Here is a 14,234-nt window from a genome sequence, read left to right as displayed (position 1 = left end):
TTGAGAAGCTCCAATGGGAAGATTGTGTAAGTAAAGACAAGGCGAGCCATTTTTCATGGCTTGACTATCATAAATGAAGGGCGTGGTGGCTGAGCTTCTCATCAGTTACTGTATGTCGAATAGGTTCAAGAAGGGATTCCAATGCTTCCCCATACGCCTTCTTGCTTGCGCGTTAAGTTTCGAGGAGCCCTTCGGTTTACCACGCGGTGAACTAAATTTAGATGTGGGGGAATCGGCATCATTTCTTTCTACAGACTTTCGAGGCGGATACAGCATGCATTTCAACCAATTTTCTTCACATAATACCATACATTGGCAAATCCGCTATTTTAGCCCAATGCTGGGGAACATAGACAATGACGAAAACTGTCTACTCAGCAAGATACAAGCAGCAACGATTCGACGAGGGTCAGAAAAAGTCTGGCTACAAGAAAAAAGAGCGAGAATAAGCTTCCGAGTGCTGAACGCAATGCCGGGACTTTTCAGCATACTCGTCTTGACCGATGAGGACACGTTTCCAGACACGTACGACCCTGATAAGAAATTTGAGTTTGGAAGACTCTGGAACCGTTATAATTTCATCGGCAGTCGCGGTATAGCCCCCAATGAGCACTTTCTTTACGAGATCTGTAGAGTGTTTAAGATATGTATGGATGCCTGGGGACAGACACTCGACATCATAGATGAGCTTGTTCATGTCAAGGTGAGTCGCAAGATGCACCCAGCTGTCCCCTTTTGTGAACTGATGAGCTTTACTAATACCTTTGCTAGCTGGATGACTTTGATAGCGATACACGGGTGGAGGACCTCATGTTCGATAATTCTTTCAAACGTTCCAAGGACTACTTTGTTGCTCTCCAACTACTCAGAATTGTTGACGAGTGGTTAGACGAGGTTCAATCAACTGTCGAAGACATGGTGAAAAATCCAAATGTGACAGATACATTTATGTGGGTGGATCGCTCAAGGGCTTCTTGTGATGTTGCCGTTCGTTATGTAAACGAACACGCTACCGCGGCTCAGAGCCGGGTAAGAAAGAAACGTGAGGAGATCAACAGTCTTCGGGATGGCGTATGTTCATACACGACGGTACTTGTAAAGGGAGTTGCTAATACTCTTTATATAGTTATTCAACGCTACATCTCTGCGAGAATCAACTAAGGCTATGGCGTTAAACCAGGCAATCTATGTGTTCACGGTAGTGACGGTTCTTTTCACACCAGTCAGCTTCTTAGCGGTAGGGTACCCATGCTATAAGCCCCCAGCCACTATAGCAGCTAACAGAACAGACCTTTTGGGCATTGCCGTTCTTGAACAACCCAACAGAGGGTGTCGTCCCAGTGCCTTCAGCCTTTCGTAACAGTTTCATTATCATGCCTCTTCTTACCTACGCCCTAGTCATCGTAGTCGCATGGTTCGTTGGGCAACGCAACAGCGTCAATAGACTGTTAACCATGTTGGGAAAGCTTGGGGAAAGCACAGGACAGCTGCTGAGATCCGGATGGAACTTGCTTCGAAAGAAGCCGGGGAGAGGTAACGGGAGATCTCCTTACCCTTGATTGGATTTCCGTAGACATCCGGCCAACGGTGGGGTGAAATATAGTATAGAGTGTCATAAATTGTATCGTTGTATTTCTTGATATCCTTCACCTGTCAACCTTCGCAGAATCTGTAGCCAACTAACTCATGCACCATTCTATCTAAACAGCGAAAACCCACGTTCTTCGTGGTCAAACTCCCCCGTAACTTCAGCTATGTTGAACTGGGAAACCTGAAACGTCGATGAAAGCGACAGTAGACTCATCGGCTTGTTGTCGGACATGATGTTCGAGACTTTGTCCGGGATACGCAGGACATGCAAAGGAGGGAAGTTCCCAGTGCTGCTAGACTGGTGTTGAGCTTGGAGCTTTTTGTATGCCTCTTTAAGAGCTCGTTCCTGACCATCCTTTTCGCCGATCGCATAGACCAAGGCTCCTTGGATTTGTTGCGCCAGTTGGATGTTGGGCTGGAGCTGACTGTGATCAACAGTCTTGGTGTTCTTAGCCTCGACGATATGGGTAATTCCACCCTCGTTGTAGACCATGTCTATCTCTCTGTACTTGTTACCTTGTAAGGGCACCGTGATCATTTGGGAGCTGCCATTGAGACCCTCTCGCTTCTCCGATTCAGTGAGGGGTCTGGAGATCTGACTACCATGCGTGATTTTATAATCCTGGACAAGTTTGTACGCAGTGAAGATCTCGTGGTATAGCCCTCGGTCCAGTTTGCCGCCCGCGCGTGATGAGAGACCAGCGTTGAAGATGTCAATCATGACATTGATACGAGAACGAGGGTCTGCTTCATTTTGCGGGACGTTGGGATAAATGATAGTTGAATTATGTCTCTGCATGCTGTTGACAGGTGAGGAAGGGGATGCTGACTTGGGGCTGAAAATGAGGGGCATTCGTTCCTATTTAAGTACATCCAGGCAGAAGTGTGAATGCATGTAAGACCAATCAATTCAATGTTGCACTTTCAAGGGGCATGTTGCTGCCTGATCAGACAATATACTGTCTACATAGTGAGCTAAATGTCTTATTTGCAATTGAGGCTAATGGCCGCGAGCTTATAATCACCAAACAGGACTTCGTTTTACATGATACGCACCAGTAATATAATTAGAGAATACTTAAGTAATATGTCCTAAGATAAATAATTCTTAAAAGCTACCTATTACTTGTTATAGATAATTAAAATCTGGGATAATCCATAGCCCAGTATCTGCACAGAAGTCAAATGCCTCAAGTCCGCTCTGAGGTCTTATTGAGTTCTCAGCTATTTCCTTCTGACTAGGGTCTCCCTGAAGCTGGGCCAAAAGACTACTTTGAGGGCCAAGATCATCACTCTGCTCCACCGCCTTATGTGAGACTTGTGAGGGAGCTGATTGCGGGTATGACTCTGTTTCGGATAGTGACTCTTGACCTGCGGCGAGGTAACGCATCTTGACCGCTTCCCAGCCCGCGAGTGCGTCGCCATACCAGTTCCGTAGGTGCTCCGATGAACCCATCTCCAACGAGAGGTCCTTCACTCGAAGCGAGATAGCATCAATATATGTATCGAGCTTTATAATAGAACGCGCGGATTCAATGTTCCATCCTTGGGTCTGTATCGATAGTGATATCGACGCTGTAAGGAGAATAGAGTACCCCAAAAGAGCCCAATGTGTGGATGGTAGGCTGGAGATGTTTTCCGGAGGAATGGCTAAGAATGTGTCGAAATAGCCTTTTGTGCTTAGGAGCGCGTCCACGAGAATGCGAATGCGAGCCATGGAGAAATCAGTACTTCGTGTCATTCCTGATAGGCACAACTCCCGGACGAAAGCCTCTAAAAGCCAGGGCCAGATTTGTTGGCAGGCTGACTGGTGGTTAACTGGACTTTCACTGCCGAGCACGTTTCAATATTATACTCACGATCTTTGGTAAGTGAAGATGGGAAGCGAAATCGCCAATCCTGCACTTTGACGCAGAATGCCTTGAGGTAAACCTGTATTTGCTGGTCACCCATGAAATGAGTCTGCTGGATGTCGGTGTAGTTGAAGAAAGTATATGCTTTCTCGGCCTCGCGAGAAACCTCGAGATGGAAGACAAGGTCTAGATCCGACGGTATTTCCTTAGCGGCAGCGAGAGACTGGGCGCATGTGTACAAATAGTCGTTGTAGATCAACGGACTCGACTTCCGAGTCATTATAGAATACCTTTATACATTGGTAAGCAGGCCGAGCTCGGCAAGGGCCGTTTACTAACCAGGTAGTAATTTGATAGCAGCCTAGGTAAGCTCGCATAGCATCGGGATCCCAAAGTTCCGCATCAACTGCCGACAAGCCCTTTGGTCTTTCATTGAAGGTCTCGACATTTAACTGCTGGTGTTTGTTCTTTCCGGGCCGCTGAGTAATGCCAAATTCGACTGCTATAGATGCTGCAATGGACGCAAGACGGTAGGCTTGTTGTGTCTTTGGTGCAGTGTGCAAGTGGATCCTAAAGAGAAATACGCTTTAGCAAGCAGACGCAGAGTTATTTACAAGGCATGTTTGCTGACCAATTAAGATATACCATTAATCCCCTCAAGAGGTCCATGTCTCGGTCAGCTTCTAGGATTAGTTTGGTACCGAGTGCCTTGAGAAATGTTTGATCGAGATGATCCTGCTGGCCTCGTAGCTTCCAGGACGTTGTGACAAGGATCGCCAAGAAGAGCATGGGGCTTGTTTGTCGAAGGGTGAGTGACGTTACGCCCTCTGGTATGATCACGTAAGGGAACCTCGCAGCAAAGGTATCACGATAGTCTGCAACTAAAAGGTCCGCCTGTTGTACGGAGATAATATCGTAGATCACGGTATCAACAGTAGGTTGCTCGAAATTTGGAGAGAAAGCCCCCGAGGTTTGGGGTGCTTCCGAATCAGCGAGGACAGACGCAAGCGAGCTTTGGTCGTTATCGGGGAGTAACGACATGACCCTCCCAACATCCCGCTCGAGCCGCTCAAGTCTTGACTCATAGACTAAGGAGGAGAGTGTCAGAAAAAGTCTGTCTTGATCTCAAGGCAGAGTGGACGAGGTCTTCTAACCTTTCTTTTTGCGCCGCCGAGGACGTGATTCAGGAATTACACACTCCAGTTTCTTCTGCAGGCACCTTTGTAAACATAACAGTCAGCACTTGGAAGGGACACAAACTACTGATAGGATGTGTTATGCAACACGCTGTGGCGGTGCTATTACACTCACCTCTGACAAGTCCACGGCGGGCCGTTACTCATGAGGCACCGAAGCTTCTTCGCTTTACAGCTTGCGCATGCACGTGTCGAATGTGGACTCTGCGGTTCCCCGGACATTTCCATGTTGAAAGTTAGGCGACCGTGGGAGGTGTATGGTCTTCAGTTTTCGGCAGTCTATGTTCTTGGCACGATTGTGCTCTCTAACAGAGATAAAAGATTTACTCTTCGGTTCCAAGTAAAACAAAAGGTAGCTTCGGCTTGGTCGCGATTCGGAGCTTCCGAATGCAAATGGTAGGTCCGTCGATCCACATTTAATGACAAGGATCGACGCTCTGATACGTCAGGTTTTGTAGCGTCGGAGCATCGGAGGTTATCCAACAGCCGACGCGATTCAACAGCCGAGGTGCCATTGATTCGCATCACCTACTCGATAGAGCGCCATGCAACAACATACACCAAAGTCCAGACTGAGAGAGGTTCTCAACAGTCTGTTCTATTACGTCTATTTATTTAGGCATTCTATATTCTGTGTGCTTAGTTATGTGTATAGCCATGTCACTTTCCAGTCATTGAGAGGATCTGTGGCTACGCTGTAGGCGCGAGTGTCTAGCCCTGTTTATAGCTTGGATCAACTTCTAAAAAGCTGAGAGCACCCAGGTCCGTTCCTAGTTGACCGCCGGTCCAGCTGAGGCGCTATTCATTGCTTGTTTCCAAGGCCATGAAGATGACCCAGCTTGACCTTGATCCTTTGTGCGATCCTTTTCTGACTACTCCCCCGAGTATGCATATTTCGAGTGCTTGCGAATGGCGGCCCCGTATTTATAGAAGGCAATAGGAATGAAGCAGCAAGCTAAAGCAAGGCAGCCAAGTAGAGTTGATGCCCATCGAGGATTTAGATTGTGATACCTATTCGCTTAGTTAGTGTCTGGTCGGAATTGGGGGTATACATGGCGGCTATCGACATACATCTGCGTGGTGAACAAAACTGTCGATCCACCCCAAATAGATCGAACAAGCGTCTTGGCCGCGAGCGCCGAAGCCGCTGTGTGCTGATATGCATCTACAATATAGTTGTTGAATGAATTGTAGAGAAAAACGAATCCAATGCCAATTGGAAGACCGGCGAGGCATGGTCCGACCCACGTCAGGTCATCGTAAGAAGTCCAGGCAAACTAGAAGTAAGGGGGCGTCAGCGTGAATTGAAGGATAACAGGACATACAGTGAAGACCAGGTGCTGAGCACTCCATACATCGGTCAGTAGGGCGAGAGCAGGTACAAACTCACGATAAAGACACCAATGGGGATTAACCAGCAACTCCAGATCATCGGGATCAAGCGGAGCTCAGGTGGTGGAAGGCCAGTGTGCTGGGACCGAAGTTTGTTGTAGTGTGCGTTTACGAAGGGTGCACCGGCGAGGCCGACGACAATGCCTCCTGAGATGGGAATAAACATGAGTCCCGAAATTCCAGCCGAGTAGCCTTTGCCCTCTTCAAAGACGATCGGATACCTAGAGTCTATCAGCATGCTAGGATGCGAAGGGTGAAAGTGACAAACATACGCGACGAAGAACATGTAAAGAAGGCCATACAGTATAGCTGCATAGATGGCGAACAGCGTGACAATTGGTTCTGTCACCAGCAGCCTGAGAGGGCGGGCAAGATATATCTGGGCAATTTCTCCAAACGTGTGCTGAGCAAGCTCGTGTTCCGCAATGTAGCTATCGTCCCCGGTCTGCTTCCGTAGCTTCTTGGCTCTCTTTTCAAGAATGACAGGGGCATATGTTTCGGGGACAAGGACGACGAGACACACAAATAGAAAACCGCAGATAATGAGTTGTAGCCAGTACAGCCAACGCCATCCCTTGTTCTCGTACACGAAGCCGCCAACCAGCGGGCCTAGAAATGGATTAGCTTTGGGCGGGAACCGTGACCGCTGTGCTTTTCATACCCATGATCGGTCCCAAGAAAGGTGCAGCACTGAACGCTGTCATGGGAACTCCGCGTTCTTCAGGTCGCCACATGTCCGCAAGACTACCGCCAATCTAACGAGACGACATATCAGACAGATTCAGAGAGATGAAGCTTTACGTCAAGACTCACATTTGCAACGGGCACACTCATAGCAATGCCATCAATGGCCCGACACACTAGCAACGTCTCGATATTCTTAGCGACGGCACATGGGATTATGAAAATAACCGAAACGCCAAATGTCAGTACATAGATGATGCGTCTTCTATAGAGTTCCGACAAGGGACTGAAGACAAGAGCTGTTCTTTTGTCAATAAGGTTGCACTAAGAGGTTAACGAATTGACCTACGTCCAATACCAAAGCCATACACGAAGAGAGTCACTGTCAGTAAAGCAACTTCACTCGACGTATCGAAGCGCTCAACAACGCCGGCGATGCCCGGAGTTATGACGGCTGAGGCAAACGCTACGGAGAAGCATACCCAGCTCAACGTGAGAGTGACGGTCCACTTTCGCGCTTTGGACCAGTTCTTGGGGTTGGTCGGGTCATTGGTGCTGAAGCAGACTATCTTGCACGTCTTGGCTTGGCCGTGCCTGGTCGTCACATCTCTCGTCTCGTAGTAGCCGTGCTGCGATTCCACGTTATGAACAACTGTATGGTCTACCCCCTCGGCGACAGTGTCAGACGAGGTGTCGTCAGCTTGGTAACCAGGACGGAACTTCTCCCCTGGCTCCCTGTAATGGATGTCAGCAAGATGTGAAATAGAGGGCTAGTTTCTGGTAGGGACTGAATTACAAATCGCTAGCAATGTCGACTTGTTTCTCTGCTATGTTGGCAGATGACTGGTTGAAGGAAAGCTCAGGAGAGGCAGCCATTGTATGCGATTCTTCCGAGAGCTCTCACAAAATAAGAGGTTATGTCGGATAATTGGGATGGAGCCATGAGAAATCAAGAGACTTGGTATTTCACATACTTATACCTTTTTTTTCTTTGCTTTAACACTTGAGCCGTAGCTCGGGATCTACTTTGATCTCGGAGGGGCCGAGGCGCCGAGCATCCGGCAGTGCTATCCCCGGGAATAACTATTAATGACTACAGGCAGTAGAGAACAGGGTTTTAAATTTACTCATGTCCCCGTTCGTTAAGTAATACTTTACCATAATAATAAGGCATGGTAGTTGCCGGCAAACCTCGGTACCTGCTTAATAGACCCTCTACTATTCAAGATTCCAGGCTGATGTGGCGATTATAAACTTTCACCTTCAGGTCTCAACTCCAAATAATACATCTCTATCAAATTCTCAATCATTCAAGCCACTGGGATTCTCTGCTTGTGGGAGACTGAGCTGTAGGACAGAGTTGCAGCGTAAGCAATGCATACTACATTTCCTTGGAGGGAAAGCAAAGCCATAAGGTGACTACCCTCAATAATCTAAAGATGACTGTGAAGTACTATTGTATTTATTTAATCGCTCTTCTGCCCATCGAGCTGTCTCGCGGTTACTCTGAGCTTTAGCTAAGGAGAGTTCTTCTTAATATATATGCCTGTACCTTATAGAGCTATGTAGCAAGACTTAAGCCTTTTATCTCTTAGGGAATATAGTTAGAGTTATTTTATATATATTAGATGTAATTAGATATATAATAAGTTAAAAGCTTATCTATGTTTATATATTTATAAGAGTTTTATTTTAAATGAATAGACCTAAAGCTGATGCTTGCGTCGCGCCCCATACCTAGACCTCAGCTATGTTGAACTGGGAAACCTGTAAATAGAACAGGGAACTCAAAATACATGTTACGCACTAACCTTGTTCAACCTGTGAGCTGACTGTATCCATCTGCGAAGCGATAACTTGTCTAATTAATAACATCTAGCCGGATCCTACCAGTAACTTGCTTCGCATATGCAGCTATCATCATGGAAGGAAAATCTTACCAGACTGTATTTCTGTAGCTGTCGCAATAGTCGCAAATCTCTCGAGTAACGGAGCAAGGGAACCGATTGGTCAGCTCGCTCGGTTCGATCTCAAAGCATAGAGTATCGTAGGCAATGCCAATTTCATCGAGCATCTGCGCGTCTTTCATCAAGGTATTAGCTGACGCAGGTTCCATAATACACTTCCACCCAACCATCTTTTGATGTCTTCTCAAGTTTCACACACTATAAGGTCGCCAGGGTCTGCTATACAGTATCTAACGCAGAAATCATTCTTGTGCTCAGGATGTGAAGAAAACAGGATATCTGCCTCTCTAGGTAGTGTCCAGACTTGGCCTTCAGCCTTTTATTCTTTGCAATAAAACTTTATACGTCCTTCAGAAGGCTCTAAACATAAATTAGAACCGAAACTTAACGTATTGCTTATCGTTTCTGACATAACTGATCAACCCTTCCAGATTACCATCTGCTTGGTCCATTAGAACTATCAAAGAGAAAGGCCCATAACCGGGCGAATGATTCCCTTTACTACATATAGGCTGTTCCTCCCAGGCTATGTCTCTTTTGCCCCCGCATCCTGATTGCTAATACATGACTGGCTGCCACAAAGACATGAATGATTTTCCGCCCAATATTCCTTTCCGTAGTCAACAAGAATCCAACTCCCGTGCTTGATTTCACGAGTTGCTTGCAGCATCACACGCCACCTTCCCGAGATGTTGATCGATACAAATTTGCAATTAGACTCGCAAGAATGGTTGACTTTGCGTACCCAGTTTCCAATATAGCGGGGATATATCTGACACCATATAACGTTCTTGCCGTCCGGAGAAAGGTCGTCGCGGGAGAGGTCGGCTGCCCAGCCATCGGTATAATATCCAATGGGCGCTATTTCACCCACCAACTCGCCCAAAAGCTCGCCAGTCTCGTAGTCGGTTCTTGCCCAAGCTCCTTCGCCCATGTTCGGTGTTGCCTTAATGGATGGTCCATCCTGACGCACAATTTTAAAAATGCAATCGCACACCGCGGTTTCGCAAAAAGCACACTGGCGGAGATGGCTGGGAATCCAGGTGGGATCTAGGCCAGCAAGGAATCCAGGAGGCCCCTTCCAGTCTGGATATTTGTCCGGCGTCCAAACATTAGTGGAGACCAAGGTTGTGACCTTGAGGTCAGAACCTCTGTACCATGACCTGTTGGGGAATGGTTGCGCAGCTGACATGTTGCAGGTTCTTTCCACTATATCTCGGCTTCTTAGACTGGATTCGGACTTGTTTACAATATCCATGTAGCAGTACTTCAATCTACCAGACTGCTCAAAATACCGCGGCAGACCTGTCACCTCTCGGCCCCCTAGTGGTCCCTTCAGAAAGTAGCCACCGAAATATCGAATCTTTGGAGGCCGCGACTCTTTCATCTGGCGGACAAGAGCTAGCAACTTTGGTGGCAAATCTGCTTTCAACCTCTCGTATTTTTGACGTTGTAGTATATATTTGCGCTTGTCACGAGTAGCTTCGCCATTTGAGAGCTTTCTTCTTCGTTAGTAGCAAACAGTCTACGCGAGGGAGATTGAAGTCTACCATACCAGGGAGTGCATGGATCCACTATGCTGCGTCAAAACATGCCGGTTCAAGTTTATTTTCCAATGGCCACAAATACCACATTGGCGTCCGTTCCGTTTCAAATGTTCATCAATTTCGTCAAACCTAGCATTACCTGTGGCAGGCACATAAGCTTGATTCAATGAAGGTTTTGAGCACATAATGAGGAGAATCGAAATCAAGTCGAGGCAGTCGACAATTTGCTCGTTCGTTCGTTCGCCTCAACGGAAATTTTGATATAGTAAATACTTTCGTAGGTCGGTCATTACCGAGACGGGAAAATGCCACGCCGCCGTTGAAGCTGTAGCAAAGATCTTCGTCAACTGTAGCTTTCCGTCTGCACAAAGGAACAAAAAAAGGGGGGGAGAGAATAGGTTGCTTGATTATGTAGGCGGTGAAGACTTGATCTTAGCAAGGTTTATACAACCCTTATTGGTTCGCGCTCCTTACCTGATCTGGTTTTCAAGTCTCCAGTGAAACGTGTACTTTTTGACCCACCAGCTAATCACTCTCAGGATCCTAGCCCCTTTATCAAGTCTAACAAACAACAACATTGGGTCTGTCTATTGGGGGAAGATAAGCATGAGGTACAGATTGGTTTAAGCTCTTGGTTTAGTGACCAGCCCGCCTACCAAAGACTTCCAAAAGCGGTAACTTATTTTCTTAAGAACCCTATTTATTCTTTTCTTAATATTTCTTGCATACCTACTTAAATTTATAAACTAATAAATAACATCCTAAAGCAATAAATCAAGTTCTGGTAGTATCAAATTAAATAGGTAATCTATTTTAACGTTCTAAAACCATGCGCTGATCTTGTTTAACTTATAGTTCCTACTCAGAGACACTGCTCTCTGTCATCCTAGAATTTCGCCGGTTCCAGGTTGTCTTCAAGAATGTAGCAACTGAAGAATGTCCATTCTTCTCTGCAAGTCTGTCCGGCGTGCTACCAAATGAGGTTTTAGCTGTTAGATCGGCTCCATAGTGCACCAGAAGCTTTACAATGTCTAGGTGGCCCTTCTGCGCGGCAGCGTGCAGCGGGGTACGGTTCCGGAGTCCGAGCGCGTTCACAAATTCATCTCCTTTCTGTAGCCGCATTCGCACTTCATCCGTACGTCCGGCCAGGCAGAGGTCGTATAGAAGCGGTAGATGCTGTGTGTAGCTGGCGTTTGACAGACAAGTGACAAGGTCTTTGTCCGTCTGTGTGTTGATATACGCAGGGAGCAGTCGCCTGGCTTTGTCGCGTATGTGAGGTAAGCTGGTTTGGACCTCACTGAGGATCTCAGGTTCGACAGTACAGACGAGGAAGAACACGCCGACGAAATCATAGTCGAGTGCTGCTACGACGGCACTTCGTATATCCGCACTGTGACTAGTGCTCGCTCTAGTTAGGGCTCTGGTGCTATCGGCTACTGTTCCCGGACTCTGTATTAGACGCTTGACGAGCTTGGCAACCGATGTTAGAGCGTCTTCGGTGACGTATTTCTTTTGGACACTGGGAGCGACGGCACGGAAATACTCTTGTAGTATACTCACGTGCTTAGAATTTGCGATTCCAATGAGCCATATCGATAGAGCGTTAAGGGACGGGATGTGAGACAGTAGCTCGGCTGCCACGCTGGGCTCCTGCATCGCCAGCAGCGCCACCGTTGTGTTTTCGGCATTGTGAGCCTCGCCATTGTTAAGTCCTAATGACGCTCCCGCGCCCAGCAAAGTGCCCGCAATGGGTGCGTGGCGGAGCTGCAGGGCGCATTCCAGTGTCGTCATGTGTGCCCAGCCTGGGTCGTTAACATCCGCGCCGTAGGACACAAGCATTTCAACACATCTCTGGTGCCCGTTCTCTACGGCCATATATATAGGGGATGTCCTTTTTTCTTTGCTTCCCTGAGGATGGCATCCGTGTTCATTAAAAAATCGACGAATCAAGTCTTCCCTGCCCAAACGGGCTGCCGCTTCCACAGCGTTCCGAGGATAAGTCTCTGTCTCCTTCTTCAGTGCTGAAATCACAGCCTCGTCGTCAATAGTAGTCGTCCGCGGGTTATCGTAGTCCTGTGTTTGCGGATGAGACGAGACCCACTGATGCTTTCCCGCCTCTAAGAGCAGCTTGACGAGGTCCCAGTGTTGGTAGTAGACAGCGAAGTCTAGGGCGGTTCGACGTTCCTTGTCTTGGACTTTGGTGGAGACCCTGATTTCCAGTAGTACCTTTGCAATTGCGATACGACCATGTTTTGCGGCGTAATGCAACAGTGTACGGCCTGCAGAACAGATAATAGACACCGAGGCTCCGTTCTTTAACAAAAGGTTGAAAATTTGCAGTTGACCGTGAATGACCGCCAAGGTCAGGGGTGTGAAAAAGCAGTTGTCTCGTGCCTTGACTGATGCATTGTAAGCCAGGAGAAGCTCGACAGTTCTGAGGTGACCATTGATGACAGCACAGTGAAGGGGTGTGCGGCCGCGACTGTCTTCCTTCTCTATGCCAGACTGTCCCTTCCTGAGCATGGCCTTGAGCATTACAAGATTTCCCTTAGTGGCAGCGCCGTGGAGCAGCGTCAGCGAATTGTCGGACGCTGGTCTGGAGGCACATTCTCGAGGTCTCGGGCGGGCTGTCTGCTTGGTTCGTGCCATTCTGTTGTGGCATATAAATCTGCAGCAGTGTAGCGGGGTGCTGATGTCGACAGGTCGCGGAATTAATGTATGAAACGAGTTACTGACAAATCCTATCGTGAGTTCTCTTCCATATTCTATCATTTTATATGGCCCAGGATTTCATCAAGTGCTTGGATAGTACGCTGGTTCAGGTGGGGAATGATGCTGATGGCGGAGGCGCAGCGTGAGGCGTTGTGCAAGGCAGTATTTAGCCTACAGCGGCCACTCACCGACATTTGAAGTAAGGCGCACGATAAGTGCAGCTCCCAGCCAAAACCACCTCCAAATAACAAATCTAAAAACACACTTCAGGCAGCATCTCACCGACAGTCTTTAATTACCGCTGTCATCATCCCTACTGAAACAACACTGACAAAAGCCCATATTGTCGATAGAATCAGGTTTTGCGCTTTGCCACGGCTGCAGCCCTGAGAGTACTCTGGTGGTTCCTGAAATAACTATCGGAGTTTCTGGACTTACATGGTCAATATGGCGTTCAACAATTTGGCACGCAGGCCGAAGAAACAGTCATCCAAGCGTAAAGAAAACGAGAATCTGGTAAGAATTTACGAAACCTCAGGGTACCTACCATTGCTTGATTGAGGTTCACTTACATGTGGGATATCACTATCCTAGGAATAGCGGCTTCAAGATACATCGCCACAACGAGGCGGCCTTATCATATTAAGCGACGACGCTGAATCAAGTGCCGGTGCAGTTGAGTGAGTCGGGCATCCTTAGGAAACCGGACACACAACTGACAAGTGAGCCTGGTCGCTGTTCACGGGCTCAAGGGCCACCCAACGAAGACATGGCGGCATGCAAAGACAAAGGCCTTCTGGCTAAAGGATTTCGTTCCCGAAGACATCAAGAATGCCAGAGTTATGACATATGGCTATAATTCAGACGTGGCTTTTAGCAAATCCACAGCTGGTGTGGAAGACTTTGCAAAAGATCTGCTTGCGAGGCTGAAGGCGGTCCGCCAAGACGAATGGAAGAGGCCCATCATTTTTATCTGCCACAGTATGGGCGGGCTGATTGTGAAAAAGGTCAGCACGTCTGATTTTATTGCTCAAGGCACCTGTAGATACCATTTGCTAATACTAAACAAGGCCCTTATTTTTGCCCACGATCGACAACAAATCTATAACACCGTCGCCGAATCAAAGGTTGGTATCATCTTCTTGGCTACACCGCATCGGGGATCTGGTTTGGCAGGTCCTGGCCAGCTTGCATCTAAGCTTCTCCGGACATTCGGAATCAGTGCTAACACAAAACTCGTGAAATCTCTCCGCCAGAAATCTGAGAGTTTGTGGGATATTTCATGCCAATTCG

The 14,234-nt window shown here is 47.6% G+C and overlaps 6 protein-coding genes across 6 annotated transcripts; 1 reads left to right on the top strand and 5 right to left on the bottom strand.

The window, feature by feature from the left end:
- Window positions 1-469: 469 nt before the first annotated feature.
- Window positions 470-1,559, top strand: FOBCDRAFT_279658 (uncharacterized protein; the record flags this gene model as incomplete). Its single annotated transcript, XM_054706938.2, has 4 exons — window positions 470-703; window positions 772-1,071; window positions 1,127-1,237; window positions 1,290-1,559. The coding sequence occupies 4 exons, from the start codon at window positions 470-472 to the stop codon at window positions 1,557-1,559; spliced, it is 915 nt and encodes a 304-aa protein (XP_054562913.2).
- A 33-nt stretch (window positions 1,560-1,592) lies between these two features.
- Window positions 1,593-2,263, bottom strand: FOBCDRAFT_231984 (uncharacterized protein). The gene has a single exon (XM_059609879.1). The coding sequence runs from the start codon at window positions 2,126-2,128 to the stop codon at window positions 1,697-1,699; it is 432 nt and encodes a 143-aa protein (XP_059467874.1). The 5' UTR covers window positions 2,129-2,263; the 3' UTR covers window positions 1,593-1,696.
- Window positions 2,264-2,719: 456 nt separating this feature from the next.
- On the bottom strand, window positions 2,720-4,460 carry FOBCDRAFT_190217 (c6 zinc finger domain-containing protein; the record flags this gene model as incomplete). The annotated part of the gene is made up of 4 exons (XM_059608686.1): window positions 4,075-4,460; window positions 3,783-4,013; window positions 3,450-3,733; window positions 2,720-3,393 (listed from the first exon to the last, which is right to left on the bottom strand). Exons 1-4 carry the CDS (start codon window positions 4,230-4,232, stop codon window positions 2,720-2,722), a joined length of 1,347 nt encoding a protein of 448 aa, XP_059467873.1. The 5' UTR covers window positions 4,233-4,460.
- Window positions 4,461-5,511: 1,051 nt separating this feature from the next.
- Window positions 5,512-7,591, bottom strand: FOBCDRAFT_279655 (major facilitator superfamily transporter multidrug resistance; the record flags this gene model as incomplete). Its single annotated transcript, XM_054706936.1, has 8 exons — window positions 5,512-5,650; window positions 5,711-5,916; window positions 6,030-6,252; window positions 6,304-6,640; window positions 6,693-6,786; window positions 6,845-7,014; window positions 7,065-7,450; window positions 7,512-7,591. 8 exons carry the CDS (start codon window positions 7,589-7,591, stop codon window positions 5,512-5,514), a joined length of 1,635 nt encoding a protein of 544 aa, XP_054562911.1.
- A 1,557-nt stretch (window positions 7,592-9,148) lies between these two features.
- Window positions 9,149-10,600, bottom strand: FOBCDRAFT_190216 (uncharacterized protein). The gene is made up of 2 exons (XM_054706935.2): window positions 10,238-10,600; window positions 9,149-10,180 (listed from the first exon to the last, which is right to left on the bottom strand). Exons 1-2 carry the CDS (start codon window positions 10,412-10,414, stop codon window positions 9,209-9,211), a joined length of 1,149 nt encoding a protein of 382 aa, XP_054562910.2. The 5' UTR covers window positions 10,415-10,600; the 3' UTR covers window positions 9,149-9,208.
- A 487-nt stretch (window positions 10,601-11,087) lies between these two features.
- Window positions 11,088-12,878, bottom strand: FOBCDRAFT_190214 (ankyrin repeat-containing domain protein; the record flags this gene model as incomplete). Its single annotated transcript, XM_059608685.1, has 3 exons — window positions 11,088-11,339; window positions 12,045-12,132; window positions 12,322-12,878. The coding sequence occupies 3 exons, from the start codon at window positions 12,876-12,878 to the stop codon at window positions 11,088-11,090; spliced, it is 897 nt and encodes a 298-aa protein (XP_059465891.1).
- Window positions 12,879-14,234: the final 1,356 nt, after the last annotated feature.

This window comes from Fusarium oxysporum, chromosome IX (genome assembly GCF_013085055.1).
Source record: "Fusarium oxysporum Fo47 chromosome IX, complete sequence".
In the NCBI taxonomy this organism is placed as follows: Eukaryota; Fungi; Ascomycota; class Sordariomycetes; order Hypocreales; family Nectriaceae; genus Fusarium; species Fusarium oxysporum.
The sequence above is the reverse complement of the archived record's forward strand: the minus strand, read 5'-3'. Positions and strand labels throughout refer to the sequence as shown.

Coding starts and splice junctions, on each gene's coding strand:
- FOBCDRAFT_190216 (XM_054706935.2), bottom strand. CDS start 10,414: ATGTGCTCAAAACCTTCATTGAATCAAGCTTATGTGCCTGCCACAGGT. Junction 10,181..10,237: donor GTGGATCCATGCACTCCCTG/GTATGGTAGACT, acceptor CGAAGAAGAAAG/CTCTCAAATGGCGAAGCTAC.
- FOBCDRAFT_231984 (XM_059609879.1), bottom strand. CDS start 2,128: ATGATCACGGTGCCCTTACAAGGTAACAAGTACAGAGAGATAGACATG.